This window comes from Nyctibius grandis, chromosome 10 (genome assembly GCF_013368605.1).
Source record: "Nyctibius grandis isolate bNycGra1 chromosome 10, bNycGra1.pri, whole genome shotgun sequence".
NCBI lineage: Eukaryota > Metazoa > Chordata > Aves > Nyctibiiformes > Nyctibiidae > Nyctibius > Nyctibius grandis.
The window spans coordinates 12,514,603-12,540,963 of NC_090667.1; the positions used below are offsets into that span (position 1 = coordinate 12,514,603).

The window sequence follows — 26,361 nt, forward strand, 5'->3', positions numbered from 1 at the left end:
TGCTTCTGTCGAGGTGTCTCACTCTTTTTCTTTGCTATTTATACTCCTTTAGGTAATATGTGGATTTATTTCAGGCTTATAGGCCACCAGCTCTTCCTTTCTCTGCAGATATGTAATAATGTATGCATGATGTAGGAAAAATGTATAGTTTGTGTTTGTTTATGGATCAAGAGAAAGGGAAGGAGGAAGAGAAAGAAATTTCCCTTCCATAGGGAGTGATGTGAGTCTGTGTATCAATATATATCAATATATATCAATATATATCAATATATATCAATATATATCAATATATATCAATATATATCATCGATACATATCAATATATATCGATACATATCAATATATATCAATATATATCGATACATATCAGCAGGGGTAGGGTGATAAATATGCACAGAAACGGTGGTCTGCAGAAAAATTCCTTTTCTGTAGGGAACTGCATACATCTACATGGGATTAATTACATATATAACGATATACATGTGTACATGGACCCCTCTCTGTGTGAATATATACATATAAATATATATATATATTCTGCAATTCACCTGAATTATTTGTTCTGTGTTATTTCTGACCACAAACGAGCATGGGTTGTAGCAAGAACCGGTACTCAGATTTTACTTTCTTGTGAGAAGATTTCTTTTCAAAGCCTGGAATTCTGTTTAAACTGAGCTGAAAAAGCTCATTTCTAGTCCTAAATGAGCAGGTCTGGATTAGCAGTAAATCATGCCTGAAGTCTGATGCTCCTGTAAGGAATCAGGACAAACACAACATGTGCTACAAATCAGAAACCCTTTGTAAACCCCTGACATCAGGACACCAAGACTTAGTTTTGCTCATATAACTCCTCCAGTGCAACCTCTGGGGTTGGGCTTTGTCTCCTCTTAGCTCCAGATGCCTCCAAGGGGAAAGATCTCAACTTGGAGATGTCACATCTACTGGGCTGACTTTGAAACCAGTATTTATGGATAGGGTGACTTGATCTGTTTTCAAGTCCTCATTAGGAGAAGACTAATCACTCTCCAGAAGTGCCTAAATTTCTCTGTTGATGGTAATGTGACCCCCCCTAGTAACTAGATGACTGTCACTCACTTTTATCTCTGCTCTCCATAACACGACCTTTGCTGAGGTGGAGTCGACCATATTGGAGACAAACCCCAGCCAAGGAAGGACCTCATGTATTAATTATCATTCCCATTTAATGCAAGACCTCCAAAGCTGCACATGATGTTCCTGGAAGACAAAAAGTGGTTTTGAGATGCAGGACCCCAATCCAGAGGTTAATCTTTATGGATTTGGGAAACTCACCCCTAGATCTTGATATGGACTTTGCATCCATGTGTATTCCCTTTCTCCTGTTGCTTTTTATGGCCCCTGTTGAGCCCTAGAGTTCAACCAAGTCATCTGAGTCCCCAGCTGAAGCATTGAGGGTGAAATGGGTCTTTAACAAGAGCTCAGATGGTTACCTGGATCAGAGCCTAGAGCAGCTGCTGAACACAAGCCTGGGACTTGGATTTTGCATTTAGCACCAGGTCAGCCAAAATGTAACGAGACTCAGAGCTGGTGGCCTTATCCCAAATGATTTCCCTTTTCCCACCGCCCTCTTGCCAAAAAAAAAAAGCCAAACCCCAAAAAAACCAGACAGGGGGACCAGGGTTTATGGGGGAGCAGAAGGTAGGGATGTATTCCTGCTTTTTTTCCTCCATCTATGTGTCATCTGCTAATGCTGAGGTCTTCATTACCAGCTTAAGGAAACCAGACACTGCAGAAATGACCTCGGGCAGCGGGCTCGTTCCTGGAAGAGGAACGCCCACTCAGGGCTGGATGCCAAGCATTCATGTTCCGCGTCCAGCCCCGGTGAAATCAGTCCTTGCCCGCAGGAGAGAGGCCATGGCGGCGGTGTTTCTGCCTGGCAGTCTCCAGGATGAAGCCACTTGCTCTGTCTGCTTGGAGTTCTTCAAAGACCCCGTGTCCATCGAGTGCGGGCACAACTTCTGCCGGGCGTGCATCGTCAAGAGTTGGAAGGACCTGGAGATGGACTTCCCCTGCCCGCAGTGCCGGGAGGTCTTCCCACAGAAGAGCCTCAGGCCCAACAGGCAACTGGCGAACATGTCCGAGATCATCAGCCAGTTCACCCTCCGCGGGGCCAAGGGGGCTGAGGAGGACGGGCTCTGCGCGAAGCACAGGGAAGCCCTGAAACTCTACTGCAAGGACGACCGGAGAACCATCTGCGTGGTGTGCGACAGGTCCCGGGAGCACCGCCCGCATGCTGTGGTACCCATTGATGAGGCATCCGAGGAGTACAAGGTACCTGTCTGCCCTGAGGAACACCCTCCATGTCTTTCTTCCTCATGGTTGTATGTGTTGTGCCATGTGTTTGTTGAAGTCCCCGAGCGCTCAACTGGTTTTCCCACGCTCAACCTTGCACCTAACCGCCCTGCGAAGAGCCGGTCGCTGCTTTCTAGCTTTCCAAAGACCTGGAAAACCCCCTCCAGATACATAAAACCTTCTCGTGCGTTTCCATCGCCTCTGCAGCTGGGGAGAGCGTGGGATTAAACACAGGGCAGCCAAGAGGTTCATGCTGCAAACAGTACCCGCGGGCACCCACATTATCAGTAGGGTAACAGCTGACGGAGCAAACACCCACATCTATTTTAGGTCTGGGCGAGCATCCAAAGGTAAATATAAGTTGCTTAAAGCCACGCTGAGTTGTCCTTGTGCCAAGAGCAAAAGTGAGGGAGGTGGTAGCAGCAGCAGCTGAGTGCATGTACCCTCCCTTGGCGTCCTCCGTCTCCTTTGTGTTTGCTGCTCATGGTGGTCCTTGGGGGTTGTAAACGTCTGGGTGAGCGTGGGCAGAGCTGACTCGGGTGAGAATGCCCACGAGTTTCCCTTGCAATCCTGCTTGTCTTTGTACTGCTGCAAGAAAAAATTATGTGTAGGCAGAATAACGCAGCAAAAGAAATCAGACGCAGCAAAAGAAAGAAAGAACATCCCATAATATCTTCTTTGTTCCTAGGAGAAAATCCAGGGACGCTTGGATTTCCTGAAAAAAGAGAGGCAAGAGCTGCTGGAGTTTAAAGTGAACGACGATAAGAAAACCCAGGAGCTCTTGGTGCGTGTGGGCAACGCAGTGGGGTGGTGGGGATGAGGGTCTAGGTTGGGACACTTGGAAGGGGTTAGGACCTGCCAAGCCACCCCGTCTTCTCCTTGCCACTGCTCTGTCAGTGCCCCAAAAAAGGGAAATGGATGTTTTTCTCCTTCCTTCACCATCAGGGTTGCCAATACATCAGCAGACCAAAGGGATGAGTGCTGGAGCATCCCTGAGATCTAGGCTGGCTGTAGGACTCTCCTCCATCCTTCCTCCCTCTTCCTCACCCCATTGTCCATGGGGCAGCACAGCATTTGCTACAGCAAAGCCCCCATGTCCCCTGCTAATAACACCCCTCCAGGACCATCACCCCCAAGACAAGTGGTTTTGAGTGCTCATGTCCCTACTACTTGGGACAAACACCATCAGGCCACCCTCAACTCATGTTTCTGCTCTACCATCCCCGTGCAACAACGTTATTACCACAATTTGCTGGTTTTTTTTTCCAGCTGGCGGGGCTTGAAATAGCAGCAGCCTGCCAAGAGCTGTGGTTTCATACATGACGAAACCACAACCTTCACATGATGCAAAAGGCAGAGCGTGAAGGCCCCTTCTTTGAGGGCCAGGTGGACCTGTTGGACCTGTGCTAAAGGGTAGAGTAGAATGAAGCAACTAAAACACATTCAACCTTGTCTGTCTTGCCAAAGGGCACATTTTCTGGAGCAAAATGTTCCCATTTGTCCCCGAGTTTTGTCTCAGAGGGGATTTCTTAGTCTGCTTGTGATGACAATCCAAGTAGGAACCAGGATATTGGCAGAGCTGATAAACAGGAGATCAGGGCAGGGACTGGGGTTTATCGGAGAATATAGATGACCCAAGGGAGGGAGAAATGCTGCTCCGGGTGAGTGCTCCTACACAGCCCCTTCTCCCAGTTTGGGTGGTTGTACCATGGCTTTTGCTCTCCCATCCCCACCCCTTTTTGAGGTCTTTGTGCAGGCAGGCCACATGCAACATCTCCTCAGCCCTCCCCAACTGAAGGCTCCCAGTCTCACAAGCAAGCCAGCAAGCAGCAGCAATGACACTGGCAGGCACTCCAAATTCACCAGGTGGCCCCTTCTCCACCCAGAATCATTGCACCATCTTAACCCCCCTTTTTGCTGTGTTTCATTCCCAGAAAAACCATTGAGAACGAGAGGCAGAAGCTGCTCTTGGAGTTCGAGAGGCTGCGACAGTTCCTGCACGACCAGGAGCACATTCTCCTGGGGCAGCTGGAGAAGATGGAGAAGAACATTGCCAAGAGGCAGAACGAGAACATCACCGACCTCTCCAAGGAGATCACACTCCTCAACAAGCTCATCACGGAGCTGGAGGAGAAAATCCAGCAGCCCATGCTTGAGTTCCTCAAGGTGAGACGTGTGCGATGAAATGAGCCTTCAGCTCTGAGTCCTGACCCTTCTTCATCCTTTTTTAATGTGTTTCTGGATCCTGTAGAGGTGTTTTGAGGACAAATGTCCTTTTTTTTCCCCCACTTCTAATGGTGCAAACGGACCATGTCTGAGCACCCTGAGCTCAGCTACGCCAACAATAACACACAGCAACTATCTCTGGCTCAGGAACATCCGGAAACAGAGGTGTCCTCCTCATATTTAATAGCCTCTGACAAATTTTTCTTCCATGAATTTGTCTGGACCTTTCCAGCACCCATAAATTCCAGTTTTGAGGTGGTTCCAAGCTGGATTAGACCTTGCATGAAGAGCCACCACAGTCGGTACTGGCTAGATCCTTAAACCAAGCAACTCCTTTTGCAAATCCAGGTCTTGATGTCTACTCCTCCAGCTTAAAGGTGTCCGTGAGGGCTCAGGATGGAGTTGAGTGTAGAGGCACGTGGAGCTGGACTCAACAGGACAAGGCTCCTTGCCAATTTTCACAGCAGAGTCCTGGCTGCAGAAGGTTGGCCGGGACCTGAAAGCAGAGGATGGGTTTTTCAAGTCAAAATGAGCCATTAACCAAGGTGGAAAGTATGAGGGAGAGAGGGCAGATGGAGTCCAGGTGTTGATTGCATCGCAAAGCAAGAAGCTGGAGATAATCCAGTCTTTTCTTAACCCCTCCAGAGAGGGTGACTCCACCACCTCCCTGGGCAGCCCCTTCCAATGTCCTAATGACCCTTGCTGAGAAGAAATTCCTTCCTAATGTCCAACCTGAACCTCCCCTGGCGAAGCTTGAGGCTGTGTCCTCTGTCCCTATCGCTAGTTGCCTGGGAGAAGAGGCAACTTCAAGGGATTTTGGTGCACGCAGATCTGCACGGGGTTAAATTCTCTCCAAGGCAGGGTTGAAAGCACTGTAAATATTTGCAGATGGTTTCAGCACTTGGCTATGGGTGAAAAAATTCATTTCACGTGGTCTTTGCTCAGCCATCACCGCTCTACGCAAAAAAGATCCTGTAACAATAGGTGATATTTTTTAAAAGGCCACGTTGGAAATTCTTAGCCAGCTCCAGAGTGGAGCTTTCTAGGTGGCCAAGTTACGGTAGATGATGTCCCTTTGGCTCTTAGACACGTGGATACTTGCAGGTGTCCTTCTGTATTGCAACACTTCACATGGGACAGGTTGATAGGACCTTCTCGGAAGTGGGAGAGCAGCAGAGAGACCCTAAGAGCATCTCAAAGGCTGCCAGATGTCTACACTTGGGTTCACAACAACAACAGTCAAATAAGAATAGGAAACAGAGAGGTTTTTGTAGTCACCACCCTAGAAGATACTCCCAACTCACCTGGGCAAGACCCTGGGCAAGCCGGCATGCTTTGAGCAATGGGGTTGCATGAGAGACCTCCAAAGGCACCTTCCAACCTAAACGACATCATGACTCTATGAGCATAAAGCTGGAGTATTGTATGTAGGCCAGCTTGGAAGGCTTGGTGCCCCCCCAAGAAGCTGAGTCTTTAGTTGCAGACAGTTGGGTGGGATTTGGGTGGGACTGTGGCCTTCCAAAGCTGAGATCAAACATCTGAGGATGTTTGGATCCCATGGATCCAAGCCTGCTTGTTGCAGGCAGAAGGGATGGATGTCCTGATTGGGTAATGAAAGTGAATTGCTCTCGTGCTGAGTCAGGGGAGATGGAGCACATGTTGCACAGGGGATTTCACTCAGTCTCTCTTTTCCTTTCTAGGATGTCATAGGGCATCATAAGCAGGTACGAAACACTTCTTCTCCCCTTCTTTTCATGCTTTTTCCCCCCCACCAGCACTGTTTAAAGGTCAGTGTTTTGAAGTCTAGACGCAGAGGGAAGCACCAGGGTAGACGGAGCTTGCCTCCTACTCAGCCCAAAGCCTGGGTCTCTTCCAACTTCTTGGAAAACAGTGTTATCACAAAGTCTTTTCCTACTGGGTGTTTCTCCAAAGGTCAAGTGAGGCCAGAAAACCCCAAGTCATCTTATTTGCCTGATATGCAGTTCACCCAGGGCAATGGTTTAGTCACCACTTAAGCTCCAAAAATGACATTTAAGCTGCAGCAGGAACAGCTGAGGGGGGGTAACCCAGCACAGACACCCTTTCCAACAACCAGCCGAGGGTGTTTTCGAAGTTGAAGTGCAAATCCTGATGTCCTCAGCCCAGGGGGGGGTTTGAAATCCTGGCGTGATCCTTGCAATGTGATGACGAGCGCTTGGACGGACTGCCAGTGGGATGGGATGAGAGCATTGCACGCTGCCAACTGCAAATGAAAAATTAAAAGGTGGTGGGGGGGAAAAATTAATGATTTTTGTAATTGTTTTCATTTTTTTCTTTGCAGAAGTGACGACGTGAAGTGCCAGAAACCCGTGCCGGTGTGCACGGATATGAAAATGCACGTCTGCAACTTCTCCCTCAAGACCGTCGTCCTTGAGAAAGCCTTAAAGAAATTCAGAGGTACGTGGAAACGAAACCGGGGCGTTTAAAATAGGCCTGGCCTTTAGCAGGCGTCAGGGAGAAAGGGATGAGGAGCGCTGGGGATGCTGCGGATGTCTCGAGGTCCCTCGGCAGGCGCTTGGCCAACGGGACCGAAATAGGAGAATAAAATTATGTTGGAAAGGACCTTCTGGAGATGTGCAGGAACAGGAGGAGACTCACCCTGCCAGGCTGCCAGTGAAGGAGATGCAGGATTTTTTTTTTAAAGAGGGGTAAAAACCTGACAGATCAATTTGAGTGCAATAAAACTCAATTTTCACATCTTGAATAGTTTGAGGGTGGGATGGCCGAGCTTTGCATTTAAAACCCAACCCCTTGCAGCAATGCAGCAAAGCACGAGATGGTGCTGAGGGATTTGGGAAGGAAACAAGCACCAGAAAGAGAAAAGTCCCCAAACGCAAAACTACGCCCTGGAGCAATAATTGGCTTAAAGGATTGTACTACAAGTTTGAAAACTCATAAGACAACAAGGAGAACAAAATATGGCAGCACACGATAAGCTGAAATAAATACTTCATTCTCTTGATGTCCAGAAGCTTTATTTTTTATTAAAAAATAAAAACTAAAATATTTTAGTAGGAATTTCCCCTGTTTGTCGCCATTGGCACAAGCTGGGTGGGAGCTGGCATTGCTCATCCTCAGCGCTTGTTGTCTGTCCCACATCCGACGTGGTGTGGGTGTAAATGTCCCCATAAAAGAGAGTTTGAGGTTCCCTTTGGCTCTCTCGGTGTTGCCGTTAACTTGCCTGTGCCTTTTCTTTCCAGAAAACTGCGGGATGAACTGGGAAGAGGTGAAAAAGGTAAAAGGAAAATATTTTAGCGCCCTTGAGCAAAGACTTTAAATTGTGGTTGTATTTGCAAAGCCAAAGAGAGGGGGAAAAAGAGAAAAAAGGCAATCTAGATTTTTTTTTTAATTTCTTCTTTCTTGATGACTTCCAGATCCAGCCTGCTCAGCCCAAGAGTCAAAAGATGATTTTTCTAGCTGACGCCGGGGATCTGACAGCTAAGCTAGGTCCTTTCTGCCTGTTTGCACTTAACAAAAACTACAGTGCGGAACAGAAAGAACAGATATTTGACCCCCAAAAATGGATTTGTAGCCTTTCAAAACCACACTTGCCCTAAGTCTGCCTCCTCTGCTTTCCCCAAGGTCCTTTCCAAGGACCATCCAGCTTAGAGGGGCTAGATTCTACTCACAAACATCCCCAGACACCCCTGGGAAATGCCAAGGGGTTGGCCAAGCAGAAGAAGAAAGGCTGATGACCACCGTTTAAAAGCAAAATGACCCTCATTGCATGTCCGTGGTGGTGTGTGTGCATGCGTCGAGGTGGGTCCATCATGGGTCTTTTTGGACTTCATATGCAATTTTCAGCCCCAAATTTGTGGATTTTGAAAGAGCATAAAGGCCTTTAGCTAAATTAAACTCTGGTGCAAACATCCAACACATTTCAGCTCCTACGGTCCCATCTTAGATTCCCCTAAGAGGTCTCCTTGTTCACGGCGACTTTGCTGACTACAACCACAATTTGAGGTCACTAACGTGCTCGCTGGTTTCCTTGAGCCTGGTTTTGGAAGGGGAGAAGATGTTAGTATCAAACTTTTATCTCCATGTGTGTTTTCTTTTGGGCTGTTCGGATGTGATCTGGTGTGTAAAGATGCCCTTAGGTCATGGCTTTCCATGAGGACTTGTCATCGTGGGGTGGTTTGGGGACAGATACTCAGCCATTTATGGTCTGAGGGTGTGAATACCCCATCTGGTGTGTTGTACATTACAACCAGAAAGAAAATAGAAAAAAATACCAATTTCTTTGGGGAAAAAAGTCTTGATCTAAGGTCCATTTTTACTGTACATAATTACTAATCATTTGCACGTGGTTTTATGGTGGTCTTTGCTCCTGATGTTGCTGTTAACCCTTTTCTTAGCAGCACCAGCATGAGTTTGGCCCTCCCATGAAGGGAATTGGGGTGTCAATGTGCGAGAACACATGAGTCCCCCTGGTCAGTGGTTGGGGGGTGCCGGCTGGTGGCATTGCTGAAGGATCATGAGCTGATCAAAGAGTACAACGCAGTTGTAGGTCTCCCTCTAGGACATCCCGAACCAGATCTTGGTCCTCATTTACCATGATTTGCTTTGCCATGTTGTTCTTCACCTTTACCTGGTGGGACTTAACCCCTAGTGAGGATGTGAAAAGGTGAGGTTGATGTTCATCCAGTATCTGGATGACCTCCAAGAAGTAACTGGGACCTTCCTCTCCCACCTCCAAAGTTTCTCATACAGGTAGCTTGTCCCTGAGTACTGGTAGAGAGAAGCAGCACATTTGTTAACATCTAAAATTACTCCTCTTAAACTTAGCCCCAAGCCTCCAGGCTTCCTGCAGAGTCAGTGGTGAGAGGGAGGTGTCTCAAGAACCTCAAAGCCAAGCCCAATGTCTGAACTTGGCTTTCCTTCACCACAGACTGTCCGGGGAGCTGAAGAGGAGCAGTTATTGAGGTTTGGATGTGGTTCAGCAACTGGTAAAGCATCCCCAGCTTGGGCTTTTAATTGTTAAAGTTCTTATTGAGTTACTATCACTGTCGCTGCTGTCATCAACAGAGGACTTGACCCTGGACCCTGATTCGGCCAAACCACCTCCTCATCCTCTCTGCAGAGACCTCAAGAGTGTGAGGATGGGCTGTAGGAAACAGGAGCTGCCTGACAACCCCAAGAGATTCGACACGAACTCGCGGGTGCTGGCTACCACGGGCTTCAAGTCAGGAAGACATTACTGGGAAGTGGAGGTGTGGGGCCTCGGACGGTTGGGGCCTTTGGGGTGGCCAAGGAGTCCGTCAGGAGGAAAGGTTTGACGCAGTTTTCCCTGAAGAAGGGATCTGGGCGGTGCAGCAAAATGGAGGTCGCTACTGGGCGGTCACCCTCGCCCCAACGCACCCCACTGTGCCTCAGCCAGAAACTCAATAAGGTCAGGGTGTACCTGGATTACGAAGGGAAGAAGTCTCCTTCTACAACGCTGACAACATGCAGCACATCTTCACCTTCAACGTCGCCTTCCAGGAGAGGTGTTCCCTCTCTTTTCGGTCTGTTCCACCGTTACCTACATCAAAACTGTGCCCCTGAGATTTCTCATGGGGTTCTCTGAAGACCTGTCTCCGTGGTCTTCACTGGATGGTGGCCTGGACAGCGGTGTTGAGCACAAGAGACTCTCAAATCAACCATGCAGCCTGGTTTGTTGGTACATGATAGATGGGTCCACCAGGTAGTCAGGGAGAAATATCACACGGTGGGTCTTCAGATCATCTTAAAACAGAGGACAGCTATTGAAATCACCAGCAATCCCCAGAAGGTTGTGGTCACCACCTCAAACCCATCTCTGAGCCAGCTCACCTCTTCAGGGAGAAGGAACCACTGGTAGTTGGTTTGTGGCCCCAAGTCTGATAATGGATGAGTATTTTTCTTTCCTTGTGTGGGTCTAAGGATCAATATCAGAGCTAGTGAGAAGTTTTGGAGTGGACCCTCCACCCCTTTACAAGTGTTAATGCCTTAAAAATGAAATATTTAATGGGTAAACGTCCTGTGGGAAAGGTGGAGAGAGTAACACTGAGCAGGACACTTTGGACGTCCATCCAAAGGCAAAGCTCCTTTCTGTTTGATCAAGTGAAATCAAATTAGAGAGTTTTGCTCCTCCTGAAGTGAATTTAATTGGGATTTTCCATTGTTTTATTATGCTGCTGCTCCCAACAAACTGTAGTGACCACCTCTGTGCCAAAAGTGGAAACCCCGCCCAGGTGCCTTCACTCCTACAAGACTTAGGAGGAGGTAATTAGGCTTATTAACTGCTCCTGGGGAGTGATTGGATTTCAGTAAGTCAGCACAACTCTTGTGCTGGGCTGTGTGAGTGGTTATAAAGGTCTCAGCTGGAGTTTTTGCTTTTCCCTTCTTGCTCCTGCAGGGAAGAAAGGTCCTCAATGAAGGGGAGGTGCCTGGTTACTTACTCCAGGTGTTGCTCCTAAAATCTGGGATAATATTGTACACCAAAGACTGGTTTTGTGATGTTGAGATGGTGGTTTGAGCTGTCCCAGGTGATCCGAACCACATGGTCACCAAGATCCAACCTCTCCTGCAGTCAAGCTGGGGTTGAAGAGGTGCTGTGGGGCTCTTGATTGCCCTCTCCATCAGCTTGTGTAAGTGCTCTGTGCTTTGGTCTCTGTCCGTGGCTCCTCTGGCAGGAGGGAGGTGTTGCTGCTACTCTGGAAAAGACTGAAAGGTGCTTTTTCTTTTTATGAAGCAACAAATAATGTTGCTCGGGTGTGTTTGTCCTACTTGGATGTGAGCAAGACCCATATTTCTGAATTTTGGTGCTCCTGTGTAACTCCTCCTGAGGTCCTGAGATATTGTCTTCAAACAACCCCTTGAGGTTATCCCGCTTTGCCCATGGTGATGTAGACTTTGGTGCTGAATCTTGTGTTTCCTCAGGGTCTCTTTACAGCAAAATCACCTGTTTACCTTTATCTTCTGGTTTCTTTTTCTGGAAATCCTCGCTCTTTGCCAAGACGGCAAATGTTCAACATGAAGCTTGTTTTGCTTTTGCCAAATCAAAGCAGCCTTTAAAATATTAAGTGTATTCTTGTCTGAAGTGATGAAAAAACAAAGTTTTCTTCTGGGTTGTGGGGCGTTGTTGGTTGGCTTTTTAACCTTTTTAGAAAACATGTTAAGTGTCTTTAGAGGAAATATGGGGGAGGAGGAAGGTTTTTAAATCAAGAACGACATTTCCTGGTCAGTTCTAAGATGAGAAAGACATTTCTGTGCAGAGCTGATCTTCACTTGTGCTTAAACATACTGGCAAGACCCTGGTCAACTCCAGTGCCAAGAAATTGTAGGTTGAACAAGTGCATTTCCTACGTTTGGGGGCTTTTAAACCCCTTTTCTACAGTAAATCCATGTCACAGGAGCAGAATAAGATGAAAAAGCTGTGATCCTCTCCCAGGGCACGCAGAACCTTGCCCAAAACACCTTCCACCAGCTTGTGCCCTTGGTTGTGAAGATGTCCTATCAAAGGCCACCTCAGAAAGTGGCCTGACTTGTGCAAAAGGTGACATCAAAACTCAACTAGACCACCAAAAGTGGAGTGAATCCATGAGAAAACACCTTTATGCTGCTGATTTGGTGAAGAGGTGGGTTTTTCCCAGGTTACTGGTGTATCTTCCCATGCATCATTGGAGGTTTTCTCTTGGGTACAGCTGAGCCTTTAGCTCTGTCCCAAATAATGGAAATCTGGTCAGAGAAGAAGCACAATCCATCTGCTATGAGATGTATTAATGCAGGATCAGGTGAATTTAAGATGCCCTTAGTCATAAAAAGAGCTGGGAGTGAAGAACATCTCCATTTCCAGCTGGTAGGTTGGTTCCTACTCTGAGGATCTGCATTTTTTTAATGAGTTTAGATGATTTCTAGAGTGAATTTAAAGCCAAATAAATAAAAATCCCAATGATATGAAAGGTATTAGCAGGAGACACGGTATTTCTTACGTCATGGCTTGGTCTTTGCCTTGTTTCTACGTGAGAAACACTATTTTTGCAAACCACAGGAAGAAAAAACATCACCCGGGTGGATTTGAAACCTCCCAGGTTGTTGCTAGGAAATAAAAGGTGAAGGTGCCACCTCAGCTCATCTTCTTCTCTTTATTATTCCCCACTTACGGGCTGGAGAACATCAGAATTGTGGCAGCAACACTGAGAGGGGGAGCCAGGTGGGGGTTATATAGGGGGTATATAGGGGTCTTTGGGTATATATGGGGTCTGGAGGGGGTATAGAGGGGTTCTTAGAGGGGTATATAGGTGCCCATGGGGTATGGGGGTGCCTGGATGGGTATATGGGGCATATGGGGGGGTATAGGGGGGTGTCTGGAGGGGTGTAAGGGGGTATATGGGACATATAGGGGGTGTCTGGAGGGGTATATAGGCATATAGGGGTGCTTAGGGGGGTATATAGGTGTATGAAAGGTGCCTATAGGGGTAGGGGGGTGCCTGGATGGGTATATGGGGTGTATAGAGGGGTATAGGGGGGCTTACGTGGAGGGTATAGGGGGTGTCTGGAGGGGTATATGGGACTTACAGAGGGGGTCAGAAGGGTTATAAGGGGCTATATGGGACATAGGGTGGGTGTGTGGAGAGTTATATGGTGGTATATGGGACATATGGGGGGGCATAGGGTGTACAGGGAGTGTCTGGAGGGTTATATGGTGGTATAGGGGACATATGGGGGGTATGTGGGTGTGTGGAGGGGTATAAAGGACTTATGGGGGGTGTCTGGAGGGCTATAGGGTGGTATGTGGGACATATGGGGGGTTATAGGGGACTTATGGGGCTATAGGGGACATATGGGGGGTATCGGGGTGTCTGGAGGGGTATTGGGGTGTAGGGTGTACGATGCACCGGCCGTGCCTCGCTGATGCTGTTTGTCGCTTTGGGGGGTGACGCAGATTTGGGGGTGACTGAGCCAGTTTTGGGGTCCCCCCCTGGACAGCCCTGCGGAGGACACGTCTACCCGTAAGGAGGACACGTCTACCCATGAGGAGGACAGGTCTACCCGTGAGGAGCACACGTGTACCGCGTTGGCTCCATAGCTCAGGGGTTAGAGCACTGGTCTTGTAAACCAGGGGTCGCGAGTTCAAATCTCGCTGGGGCCTCCACACCCTTATTTTCATTTTTTCTCCCCAAAAAACCACCATCGTTTCCTCCGGGACGGGACGGAGCCGCGGATGGGGGGAACCGGCGGCGGGACCGGGGGCGGACCCGGTCCGAGCACCGACAGCGGCAGAGTGAGGCAGTTGTGTAACGTGGCTCGTTGGTCTAGGGGTATGATTCTCGCTTTGGGTGCGAGAGGTCCCGGGTTCAAATCCCGGACGAGCCCTAAATTTCATCTTTTTACCTTCCTCTTCTATTTTCCCCTGTTTTTAAAATAATAATAAATTTTTTAATAAATATTTTAAATATTTTATTTAATTATTCCAACCTTCCTCCTCTATTTTCCCTCTTTGTTTGCTTTTTTAAATTTTTTTTACAGTAAATATTTTAAATATTGTAATTAATTATTCCCCCCTTCCTCCTCTATTTGTTTGCTTTTTCAAATAATAACTTTTAAAAATAAATATTTTAAATATTTTAAATATTTCCACCCTTCCTCCTCTATTTTCCCTCTTTGTTTGCTTTTTTAAATATTTTTTTTAAGTAAATATTTTAAATATTGTAATTAATTATTCCCCCCTTCCTCCTCTATTTTCTCTGTTTGATTTTTTAAATAATAATTTTTTAAAATAAATATTTTAAAATATTTTAGTTAATTACTTCCACTTCCTCCTCTATTTTCCCTCTTTGATTTTTTAATAATAATTTTAAAATAAAATATTTTATTAATTATTTCCTCCCCTTCCTCCTCTATTTTCCCTGTTTGTTTGCTTTTTTAAATAATAATTTTAAAAATAAAATATTTTAAATATTTTAATTAATTATTTCCTCCCACTTCCTCCTCTATTTTCCCTCTTTGATTTTTTAATAATAATTTTTAAAATAAAATATTTAATTAATTATTTCCTCCCCTTCCTCCTCTATTTTCCCTCTTTTTTGATTTTTTAATAATAATTTTAAATAAATATTTTAAATATTTTAATTAATTATTTCCTCCCTCTTCCTCCTCTATTTTCCCCTGTTTGTTTGGGTTTTTTTAATAATAATTTTTAAACTAAATACTTTAAATATTTTAATTAATTACTTCCCCTCTTCCTCCTCTATTTTCCCTCTTTGTTTAATTTTTAATAATAATTTTTAAAATAAATATTTTAAATATTTAATTCATTATTTCCTCCCCTTCTCCTCTATTTTCCCTCTTTGTTGAATTTTTTTAATAATAATTTTTAAATAAATATTTTAATATTTTAATTAATTATTTCCCCCTTCCTCCTCTATTTTCCCTCTTTGTTTGATTTTTTTAATAATAATTTTTAAATAAATATTTTAAATATTTTAATTAATTATTTCCTCCCCCTTCCTCCTCTATTTTCCTGTTTGTTTGATTTTTTTAATAATAATTTTTAAATAATATTTAAAATATTTTAATTAATTACTTCCCCCCTTCCTCTATTTTCCCTGTTTGATTTTTTAATAATAATTTTTTAAAATAAATATTTTAAATATTTTAATTAATTATTTCCCCCCTTCCTCGTCTATTTTCCCTCTTTGTTTGATTTTTTTAATAATAATTTTTAAAATAAATATTTAAAATACTTTAATTATTTCCTCCCCCCTTCCTCCTATTTGCTTTTTTAAACAATATTTTTTTCTAGTTTGGTGGGGTTTTTTTTCCCAAACACACAAAAATGTGGCTCGTTTTAACTTTTTAAAAAAAAAAACAGGTTTAAAACCCCTTTAACCCTTTCGGGCGCGTGTTGGGGTGCGGAAGAGCGCGAGGAGTGTTATAGCGGGGGTAATAACCCCTAATATGGGTTCTGTAGTGTAGTGGTTATCACGTTCGCCTAACACGCGAAAGGTCCCCGGTTCGAGACGGGGCAGAAACATCTCTGTTTTTTCATCTTCCCAACCCCTTTTTTCTGGGTAAAAAATGATTTGACCGGTGCAAAACCAACCCCCAAATCTTCATTTTTTGATCAAAATGTTGTTTTGGTTTTTTTTTTTTGAACGATGACGGGGATGAATAGGAAAGAGGGGAAGGAGGTGGCTCGTGAACGCCTGGATTTTAAATCCTCCTGGTTTGCCTGGGGAGGAGGAGGAGGGAAAGGGGAATAATGGGCTGAAAAGGGGAAAATAAAGTGAATAAAGGGAGGAAAAATACAGTATTCCTGGCAGCGGTGGGATTCGAACCCACGCCCCCGAAGAGACTGGAGCCTTAATCCAGCGCCTTAGACCGCTCGGGCCACGCTACCCAGGTGGTGGGGCTGTTAGAGCCTTCTCTGCTGTCGGGCTCCTTCCTCACTTCTTCCCCATCCCATTCCATGTCCATTCCCATCCTTATCCCAATCCCATCCCCATCCCACATCTCCATCCCATCTTCATTCCCATCTCCATCCCATCCCCATCTCCATTCCTCATCCCATCCGAATTCCCATCCCATCTCCATCCTCATCCTCATCCCATCTCCATCCCCATCTCCATCCCCATCTCAATGTCCATCCCTATGTCCATCCCCATCCCATTCCCAACTCCATCCTCATCCCCGTCCCATTCCCATCCCATCTCCACCTCTACCCCATCCCCATCCCCATTCTTATCCATTCTTATCCCAATCTCCATCCCCATCCCATCCCCATTCTTATCCCAGTCTCCATCCCATCCCCATTCCCATCTCCATCCTCATCCCCATCCCATTCCCATCTCCACCTCTATCCCATCCCATCTCATCCCCATTTTTTATCCCAATCCCCATCCCATTCCCATCTCCATCCTCATCCCATCCCATTCTTATCCCAATCTCCATCATCTTCATCCCCATCCCATCCTATCTCCATCCCCATTCTTATCCCATCTCCATCCCCATCCCATCCTATCTCCATCCCCATTCTTATCCGATCTCCACCCCAGCCCCAGACCCTACCTCCATCCCCATCCCATTCTCATCCCCATCCCATCCCATCGCAAATCCTCCTGGAAATAAATCAGGGAAAGACATCGGGGCAGTTTGGGGCAAGAAGAGCAATTTGCCCAACGGGCTCTTGAAGAGCATCAATGTGAGGTTCTGCTTTGTCTTCTGGGTTCCTCAAAACGTGTGTCTTCCCAAGAGAAGGAACATGGAGCAGTCACCCCATGAGGACCCAGAAGCTGAGAAGGAACAGGGGCAGAGACCCTGCAAAGAAGAGGGGGGAGAGGCAGAACTCCTACGTGCACCCACATAGAGCTGCCTGGTAAGAAAGATCTCCAGATCTATCTCCTCTAAGCCAGGTCCATGAGGTTTCACGTGCCACTTAAGCCCATCTAATATTAAACTACTCCTCCCTTGGGGTCACATTTTTGCCCTTTCCTTGAAGATTGGTTGAATCACCCATCTCCCACCAGCTGGTCTTTGAGAAAAGAAATCGCCTGTTTGATCTTTATCAGCGGGTGAAATTTTTTTGTCCCGGAGCCAAGGACGAAGGCAGCGCCGCGGAAGCGGCACCTTATGATGTTTTTCTTGCGAAAACTCTTTTTCCTCCACGCAAACTTCACAGCGGCCTCCGCAGAGATTCCTTTTTGTAGAAAGCAGTTGGGGAGGAATCATGATGACGGGGAAATTTTCCCTTAAATACATCACTTTTAGGTGCAACAGTTGCATTCATCAGGTGCAAATACCATTTGTGCTGGGCTTTTGGGGCAAAAAAGGGAAAAAAATGGGTGGAAATGGAAAAAAAAATGGGTGGAAATGGAAAAAAAAATGGTGGAAATGGGAAAAAATGGGTGGAAATGGAAAAAAAATGGGTGGAAATGGGAAAAAAATGGGTGGAAATGGAAAAAAAATGGGTGGAAAGGGAAAAAATGGGTGGAAATGGGAAAAAAAAAGGGTGGAAATGGAAAAAAAAGGGTGGAAATGGAAATAAACAGGTGAAAATGGAAAAAGGTGAAAATGGAGGAAAAAAAAGAGAAAATGGGAAAAAAAAAGGTATTTCCCATGGCTCCATAGCTCAAGGGTAGAGCATTGGTCTTGTTAAAGCAGGGATTGTGAGTTCAGATCTCACTGGGGTGTTGGGGTTGGGTTTTTTTTCCCTATAATTTGGGGAAATTAGAGTGTTTCTTGGTGAAAAGTAGGATTTTCCCAGCTCTGACATGCAGATGGCTCTTCTAGGGAGCAGGTGGTGGGGAAAAAGTGATGTGCTGGTGGGTTTCATGGGCTGTGTGGGGGGCTGTGGTTGGATAATGGGGATTTTTGGCCTCTGCTGCTGGTGGGATTGGAGATTTTGGGTGACTCTGAAGGGAAGGGGCTGCAGGAACATCCCAGAAACACAACGCAGATGTGCAGCATCACCCCTTCTCCCACTTCTCACGATGACAAACCCCAACTGTGAAGGATTTGCGCAGAGCTGGTTGGAAAGAGGATTTGCTCCTCTTTTTCCCACCTAGGGTGTCTTTCCACCCCTTCTCCCACCCATCCTTCTGCAAATATCAACACAAATATTGGTGATAGTGGTGGCTGCTAATGCAAAAAATACAAAAAATTAAATGTTCAGGCTAAAAAAGATGCTGGATTTTAAGACAAATGATGCAGCATTTTAAGACAACACTTTAAAAAGCTCATTATTACCCTTGTTCCTACTGTTACTACCCTCACCGAGGGCCGTCTCTGAAGCAACCCCGCGGGGTTTCAACAGCAAAGGACGCGTGTCCCCAGCCCGGTCCCTTTGACCAAGCCACTTTCCCTCCTTGCCCATCTTTGTCCCCATCAAAAGGACACCGCTTTGCACCGTTGAAACTAAGCTGAGCTTTGCTCCAGGCTCATTTTCCTTCCTTCTCTATTATTTTTTTACATCTGTTGAGGTGTTAAAAGCAAGTACCACTGGTTTATTTGGAAAAAAATAATAAAATTTGACTTTTGCATCATTTTTCTCTATTTTCAGCCCTTTTAGGCACGTCTCTGTGGCGCAATCGGTTAGCGCGTTCGGCTGTTAACCGAAAGGTTGGTGTTCCAAGCCCACCCAGGGACGAGGAAGGGTCTTTTTTTTTCCCACTTTCACTGCAAAATCATTAGTGATGCCTCGAGAGGGGAGATGCTGCTAATTAGTATTGATTGCCCTGAGCAGCCCCACCCTCCCCATGGCCCAGGGGCTCTATTTAAGCTCAGTCCTTGGGGTTTGGTCTCTTTTGCAAGCTGCCTTGGAGGAGCATCCATGTCTTGCTCAGGTAAGGTGGGATGGAGCGGTGGCCGGTGGGGAAGGAGCCGTGGCTGGTGGAGATGGAGCCGTGGCTGGTGAGATGCTGCCCCTGTTGCAGGGGAAGGTCCCAGCCTTTAGTAGCCACCAGCTCTTGCCAGAGCCCTGATGTGATGCTGCTCTACTGAAGACCCTGTAGGTCTGAGTTGGGATGAAGAATGTGAGCTTAAAGGTTAAAGCAAGCGTTGGCTTTGCTAAAGCGATTTGTTTGGGGAAATGCAGCTCGTGGTCTGCCAAGGCTGGGAACAATGTGCGGTTATAAAGCATAAAAACCACAGTCAGAGGTGAGGTGATTGAATAAAATCCTTAAATTTTCTGGTTTTGCAATGCTTTAAGTTTTACAATATACTTTTCCCAACCCAACTGATGCTGCACGTCGTGACCAGCTCGGTTCTAAGGTTAAAGAAGGTGCTTGTGGCCTTTTTTTTTGATCAGTTTTCTGCTCTGATGCAACTCCTTGCCCGCCCTGATCTGAGTTTACACGCGTGGTCTTGCTTCACATCAAAAGAGCAAGCCTGTGTCCCAGGTCACCACGCTGCTTATCATGATACAGCATCTACATTTGTTAAAACTCTTGAGTAGATGAAGGAAACCTGGTAATGATTAACCATGAGATTTGCATTTTGAAACATACCTGAGGGGGGTTGGACCTCCCTAAAAGTGATTTGAGCTCATTGCAAGGAGCCACCTGGCCAAGCTCTTAATGTTGATCACTCTGTGCTTATTTAATTATCACCTGCATTTTAATTGCTTTAAGCTAGTGCAAGTCTTTGTCTCCGCAATGCCTGGTGGAAATCTGCTGGGTGTAATTAGTCCTTCACTGGGTGTTGTGGTCTCCACCAGTTCTGTCCCTCCTCCCTCTAGTTAGAGCTGAACCGCTATTTATTGGGCTGGAGAAGACCATGAGCCATTCCCCTCCAGCTATGTGGAGTCAGAGGGCAGGTTTTTACGGGAAGCGAGATTAATTATATGCAAAGCAGCTAAGAGACTGCACCAAAAGGTCTGGTGTGCTGTACTTAGCAGCAGGTCTTGGTCTTCCTTTGGCTTCTTTATCAATATCTTTCCACTAATCCAAAAAAAAAACCCCGCCTGCAGCACAGATTGAGTTTCCAAGACTATGAAATTTAGGACAACAATTACTGGTGAGAGGAGAAACATCTCTGTGCACAGGCTATATTGCTTCTGGACTTGCTTTTTGTGTTCATGATGTTAAATTTCTCTCTATAACTTGGTGTTGGCCATGCTTTGAGCTCAGCAAGATGGGAGGTAGTTAGAAGAGACCATGGAGGTTAGAGACCAGGATTGCATCCTGACTGGTAACCTGTAGGGGTTAGGAGTGGTTGTGTTGAGCTGAACAAAGGAGATGGTGACTCGGAAGCAATGAGTTCTCTCCCAAATTCTGGAAGGGGAGGAAGACCCAGCTGAGGGGTGATGAGTTTCTAAATGGCTGAAGTGAGGTGAGATGTGATGACACTTCTCTCTGTGGAGACATGGAGGCACCTCAGACACAAAGAACTGAGGAACAACGCAGCTTTATTCCATCTTAGTGATTTCCTGAGTTTGCTTGGAAAGAAACAGATTTACACCACCAGAAGTGTCTTCAAACCGTGCTGGTGGCATCCAGCAAGCTCAGCCCAGAAGCCCTGCTCAGAGATCTTCCTTCTGCAAGAAACTCCCTGGCTGCTCCCACTCCCGCTCCCGCTCCTGCTTCCACTGCTCCCGCTCCTGCTTCCACTGCTCCCGCTCCTGCTTCCACTGCTCCCGCTCCTGCTCCTCCTGCTCCCACTGCTCCCACTCCTGCTCCCGCCGCTCCCACTCCTGCTCCCGCCGCTCCCACTCCTGCTCCCGTTCCCGCTGCTCCCGTTCCCGCTGCTCCCGCTTCCACTCCTGCTCCCGCTCCCACTCCTGCTTCCACTCACCCCCCTGCTCCCGTTCCTGTTGCTCCCGTTTCCGTTCCCGCTCCCACTCCCCCTTTATTACGCGGGCATTGCTGCTGTCGTGATGGATGTTGCTTGCAGCCCTGACGGCCGATTTTATGGATGTGTCAATCCAGGCATGAGGCTGAGCCGTGTGTTCTCCTGCAAAATGCACCCTGCCCTCCTGCTCGAAGAGAGCCTGCGAGTAGTCAACGAACTGGTAAGGGGTGAAGGCAGCAAATGCCCCCATGGCGTGTCTGTCCAGCTCCCACTTCTCTATCACATGCTGGTCACAGAGGTACTGCAGATACTCCTTGCTCATTTGGTGGATAAGGGACAGGTCGGTGAAGACCACATCCAGGCTTTCCTCATCTGTGAGAGGCAGGAAATACTTAGCATCGTTGTTCCAGGTGTAGGAAGCCAGGATCACACCCTGCCCCTTGGTGAAGTTGCGGCTGAGGTAGTAGATAAACCGGGAAGGGCGGTCGGTGATGGAGTGCCCTCCTCGGATGCCATCCTTCTCCCAGAACTTCTCAGAACAAGCCAAGGCTATTTTGGTGGAACTTCCATAGTAGACGGAGCGCAAGGCTTGGGCCTTTGAAGGAGAGAGAGGTGGCAGGAATTGGATGTGCCTGGTGGCTTTGGCGGTGGATGTGACAAGGACATAATCTGCAGTTATTTCGAGTGCGGCTAGAGTGTCCGGAGCGCGGTAAAAACACATGGACTTTGTTTCCCTTTCTCATGATTTTCTCCACCGTGCAATTGAACCGGATGACATTGGGCAATGCTTTCTGGAAGGCTTTGGGCAGTTGGTCGAATCCCCCTGTGATTTCATCAAAACTGGAAGGAAGAGAAGCAGGAGGGGAGGGAAGGACATTGGGGTTTAGGAACTGTAAAACCTGACCTCTTCTAGAGATGCTAACAGAACTTGGTGGCCCTTTGAGTCAGGAGTAATTCCCATTCAGGCATCTGAATATCACTGAAATTTCCCCCTAGAGTGGATCACTGTGGACCAGCACGAAATGGGGTTTGCCGTAAGAGACATTGACTTACCTCTCATTGGAGAAGATATTGAAATTCTCCAGTGAGGTAAGGAAGGACAGATAGAATCCAGAGTCCTCGTTCAACAAGTCACCGATCATCTGAACCGCTCCTCGGCTTAGATTTCCTACTTTAATCAAATACTCCTAGAAAAGGCAGGAAGAAAACCTAGTCTGAAAAGCCGCCCAATTTGGGAAAAGACACCTAAAAGTGTCAACAGAGGAAGGGACTAAAGTGATTCAGATCCTTTTCAAAGCAGGGATGGCAAGTTAATAATCAGCAAGGCAGGGATTAAATTTACTCTCAAGCCCCAGCCCTTTACCTTGGTGGAGAAGGAGTCATATTTAGCCAGATATTCCGTGCAGTTTGTAGTCTGGAATGTCTTCATAGCCTGCAGAGGAAACATTGATCAATTCATGAGACAAAGGGCGTTTCCCAAACCGTTGCCCCCAAATTCTGTTAGGATTTGTCTGGGTTATTCAGTCTTGGGGTTTGGTAAGCCCTGGAGCTGAGCTAGAGCTAGTGGATCCTGCTGCTTGGACTTCAAGTTTTGGGAAGTTATGCCTTGCTGTGGCATTTTCTGCTTCATCCAAGTCTTAGTGCATCTGCTCCAGAGAGGGAAGTCTGGAGTACAAAGAGAGTTTGGCAATCTGCTGCCCTCGTTTCTGAATGAACCTTTCTGCTTTTCATTCTGAAAGGACCCTACTCTTCCTCAACTCATCGTTGAGTCTTCCTCAACCCATCATGCAGGTGAAGGTGCACCACAGCTTCAATGTTCTTGGATGAGCAACATTGCTGGAAGGTAGCATGCCTTCGCCATGGGCACATACCTTGTTTAGTGTTTCTCTATAAAGTTGGGTGGCACTCTTGCCTCTCTCTGATGGTTTCACTCTGTAGTTTAGAATGTTGGGGTTTCTAATCACTTCCTCAGCTCTTATCCGGGTGTTGTTGAGAAAGTACCAGGTTTTGTTGTCTGTCTGGATAAATGGGTTTAGCTTCAGTTTAAACTGCCTAATGAATTCACGGACCAGCCTAGAAGAGAGGAGAGCACAAGGGGACAAGTACTTGTAAACAACCAAACCCAAACCCCTGTCACCAAAACACTAGAGGGTGTAATGGGACATTTCCCATCGACTATGTTGATGTAGCCACATATCATTTTGGCTTGTGACTGGAGATTGTGCCTCTTTAAGGCGCTGCCATCTCTAATTTTTGTTGCTTGAGGTTGTCTTGCCTGCTCCCAGCTCAGTGCAGCAACCATGGGGCTATGGAGAAAGGAACCCTTTGGTTTATGCTCTATAAGGTTGCACAAGGGTGTAACCAGGAGTGAGAGCAATGCCTGCTCAAGTAGGGGGCAGGTGTTCCCTACAACTCCGACCCTTCTCCTTGGCATGTAGTTGGGTTGGTGACCCACCTACAACTTCTTGCCACAACATTTTGGCTGGTGGCTGATACCTGTTTGACTCCACCCTCTCGGGGGAGTCCAGGTTGGATGCCCTCCCCATCAGACCCACTGGAAATTCATCCATCTTCTGCTGTTGTGACTTCCAAAAGGGAGGTCTGACCATGCATGGACATGATACTGACATGAGAGGTCTTCTTTCATTCTCCCAACTCGAATGCAAGTGAGTGTGTGTTTTTTATCCCTTTTATGCAGTTGCTAAGCCTGGGGGACAGATGGGGCAGACAGCTCCTTCCTCCTGCTGTGCTACACCCACGTCCGAGTCCTCAGCCCCATCTCAAACCACAGCCTTGCTCCTCAAAAGGTTCCTCATCGGATCACGGCCATGAAGCAGGACACTGCCTTACCTGTGACTTTTTGGCAGGCGCATGGCTCCCAGCTCCACGTACCAGTCCTGTCCCACTGGTCTGTACGTCCTGATCCGCCCACCAACCTGATTGCTCGCTTCCAGAATGGTAACCTAAAAACGGGGACGGAGTGGAGTTTGCAGATGTTCAGGCAGTGACCACTTTAAACACACCCCCTTCAAAACAAGTTTACATGCACTTTGGCACTCAGCATTTATGGCCCACAGGGTGGGACAGGTCCCCTCCAGATGGCAAATGAACCGTCCTGTCGATCCAAACCCCTCTCTGTATTGGCCAAGATCCCTCTACCTACAGGGCAGTTCCTCAGTTCCCTAACTTCTGTGTCACAGTTGGACACCTAATCTCTGATGTTGTTCCTGGTGTTCGTTCAGATGGTCCCTGTGCTGGAAGGGGAAAACAGCCAGAGGAAGGCACCATCGTGTCCCTCCATGCCTTTGAAGCCTTCTGTGAAAACTCATGGGTTTGAATCTTGCCAAGAACCTTGGTGGTGGTCAACACAGTTTTGAAACCCTTAGACTATCTGGTGCTTACTCTGCTGGTTAATCCACAGCAACAAATGCCACAGGTTGGGCTGCGAGTTGCAACAAGTTGGAGAATTGTAGAACTTGAGGCTGGAGGTGCCTCTGGAGGGGTGTAGTCCAACCTCCCACAGGCAGCAGGGCTGCCTCCGAGGCTGTCCCAGGGCAGCTGTAGGGCTGTCCCTGATCTCAAAAACCCTTAGGGACAAGACAGTGGCATCCTTTTACTTTGCTGCTTACATTCCTTTGGGGAGCCTCTAAACAACTTGCTTTGCGTACAACTTCCCCTTATCTCCTCCTGTCCATGCCTCTGGTTTTGAAAATCAGGCCTAAATCAGATGAAATTACTGGAGTCCAATTGCTTCTTTCTTCCTTCTCCCACCACTGTGATCCACTCCCTTGCATTTCGTCTCCATGCTGGAAAATCTTCAGTGTGGGAAAATGAGACCCAATGGCCCTCATGGCTCTCATGCAACTACTTACCTTGTGGCCTGCATCTTGAAGCAACTTCCCTGCTGCAAGCCCACTTATTCCTGCACCAACGATGAACCACATTTGCTGGACGAGTTGCAGGTTTTAGCCCATCTTTGACGATCTTCAACAGTTCCTCGTAGTCTTTGTCATGAGGGTAACATCTGGTCAAACATGGAAACCTCTTTGCACTTGAGAGACCTACTAGCAGGAGTATTTGGAAGAGGACTAGGGAGAGAATAAAAAAGAGAAGAAAATAATGCAACGAAGGGCACTCGGCAATCAGCATGAAAGTTTATTCCTGACAGCCCGGGAGGGAGGTGGCACCACAAACTGGCTCCAAGTACGTTGATGTCCAAACCCTAAAGGGGAACATGTAGTAAATCTGTTTCAAATCAACTGGCATAATTATGAAATCCACGGCATCAGCAGATCTTTCATGACTGCAATCAGATGTCAAGTTGCTGTCAGTGAATGTGATTATTTTAAGGAGAAATCAAGCCCATAAGTGATTTTTTTGTTTTTCATATTCACGTTCTGCTTGTGCAGCTGCTGTGGCCAGTTCCCAAAATGAATTTGAACCCTTCAAATAAGCTCTCAAAAGACTCCATAATGAAGAATGGTAATTAATGTTATTCACATGCAAAGAACTAAGGCAATCTTTTGTCCCAACTACCCTTTTCCATATCTTAGTGATTCATGGCATTTTTGATGCTACAGGGCAACTTTCATTTTATTTTCCTTCCCAAATAGCGCTGGCTTCTTTCCAGGGAAAAAGAAAAAGCTGTTGAAAACCACACCCCAGGGAATTCTTACTGCTGGAAAATGTCCAGGGAATCACTGTTTTTGCTGGAACAGCCCAAGTCTGCAGACAACTTGGGTTGAAGTGCACCTGCTGTGAAAAAAAACCCAGAGCTGTTATCCTGCAGGTGATTTTCTGGGAGACCTAAGTCCAACTCCTGACAGCAGGTCTTTCTACAGCCTCTAGAGATGATCCAGCTTCCTGAAGACATCAACTGTGGCAGTAAAAAATAATTAGAATCTGCTACAATCAGCCTGTTAACAGTAGGGTTGCCTTCTTCAAAGCATGGCAGAAAGTGATATCAGGTTGATAAAGCTGCATCAACCTTCCTGACCCAGTGCTGCTGCTGCCCTGGTCTTCCCTGAGGACCAGGGATGCTGCCTTGAGTTGTGTTGTTGGAATTTGTGGGGTTCATAGTGGTGTAGAGCCAGCACTGCCCTCATCTCATCCAGCATGGCAACCCCAAAGACCTATGGACCATGTGGAAGAAAATGGAGATCCCTTTTGGAGATCAGGCTCTCCGTGGCAGGAGAGCAAATACATTGGGACCAGCTCTTGGCAACGTCTGATGGATTTCCATCTTCCATCAGACCTTCCTGTGTTGGGGGTAGATGTGGAGAAACCACAAACCTGAGGCAAGGTGATGTCCTCCAGGAAGGTCCCTGGAGATTCTGAGCCTTGTGCCTCTGTTTCCATCTCTGCCTGCCCAACTAGGAACATCCCACTCCCCAAACTTGCAAGGGACATCTCCCACTGCCCACAGTGCTGCAAAGGCAAGCTCCAGGTGATCATGAAATAGCATAGCTGAAGAAAGGGAGGTTTGTATTTATGCTGCCAGGAGGTGACACAAAAGGC

The 26,361-nt window shown here is 46.8% G+C and overlaps 2 protein-coding genes and 5 non-coding genes across 7 annotated transcripts; 5 read left to right on the plus strand and 2 right to left on the minus strand.

The window, feature by feature from the left end:
* The first annotated feature begins 1,852 nt into the window (after positions 1 to 1,852).
* Positions 1,853 to 11,670, plus strand: LOC137668052 (E3 ubiquitin-protein ligase TRIM7-like). The gene is given in 13 exon segments (XM_068409348.1): positions 1,853 to 2,310; positions 3,020 to 3,115; positions 4,267 to 4,506; positions 6,268 to 6,281; positions 6,878 to 6,997; positions 7,797 to 7,831; positions 9,622 to 9,809; positions 9,811 to 9,828; positions 9,830 to 9,878; positions 9,881 to 9,939; positions 9,941 to 10,010; positions 10,013 to 10,078; positions 10,081 to 11,670. Coding segments are annotated over 13 exon segments (1,575 nt in total). The 5' UTR covers positions 1,853 to 1,893; the 3' UTR covers positions 10,284 to 11,670.
* A 1,965-nt stretch (positions 11,671 to 13,635) lies between these two features.
* TRNAT-UGU (transfer RNA threonine (anticodon UGU)) lies at positions 13,636 to 13,708 on the plus strand. The gene has a single exon. It is a non-coding gene; the product is annotated as a tRNA-Thr (tRNA).
* Positions 13,709 to 13,860: 152 nt separating this feature from the next.
* On the plus strand, positions 13,861 to 13,932 carry TRNAP-UGG (transfer RNA proline (anticodon UGG)). Its single transcript has one exon. It is a non-coding gene; the product is annotated as a tRNA-Pro (tRNA).
* Positions 13,933 to 15,519: 1,587 nt separating this feature from the next.
* TRNAV-AAC (transfer RNA valine (anticodon AAC)) lies at positions 15,520 to 15,592 on the plus strand. The gene has a single exon. It is a non-coding gene; the product is annotated as a tRNA-Val (tRNA).
* Positions 15,593 to 15,875: 283 nt separating this feature from the next.
* TRNAL-AAG (transfer RNA leucine (anticodon AAG)) lies at positions 15,876 to 15,958 on the minus strand. The gene has a single exon. It is a non-coding gene; the product is annotated as a tRNA-Leu (tRNA).
* Positions 15,959 to 18,629: 2,671 nt separating this feature from the next.
* On the plus strand, positions 18,630 to 18,703 carry TRNAN-GUU (transfer RNA asparagine (anticodon GUU)). Its single transcript has one exon. It is a non-coding gene; the product is annotated as a tRNA-Asn (tRNA).
* A 1,872-nt stretch (positions 18,704 to 20,575) lies between these two features.
* On the minus strand, positions 20,576 to 24,993 carry LOC137668014 (L-amino-acid oxidase-like). Its single transcript, XM_068409283.1, is given in 8 exon segments — positions 20,576 to 21,559; positions 21,561 to 21,684; positions 21,898 to 22,031; positions 22,208 to 22,276; positions 22,716 to 22,917; positions 23,695 to 23,807; positions 24,717 to 24,779; positions 24,781 to 24,993. Coding segments are annotated over 8 exon segments (1,902 nt in total).
* Positions 24,994 to 26,361: the final 1,368 nt, after the last annotated feature.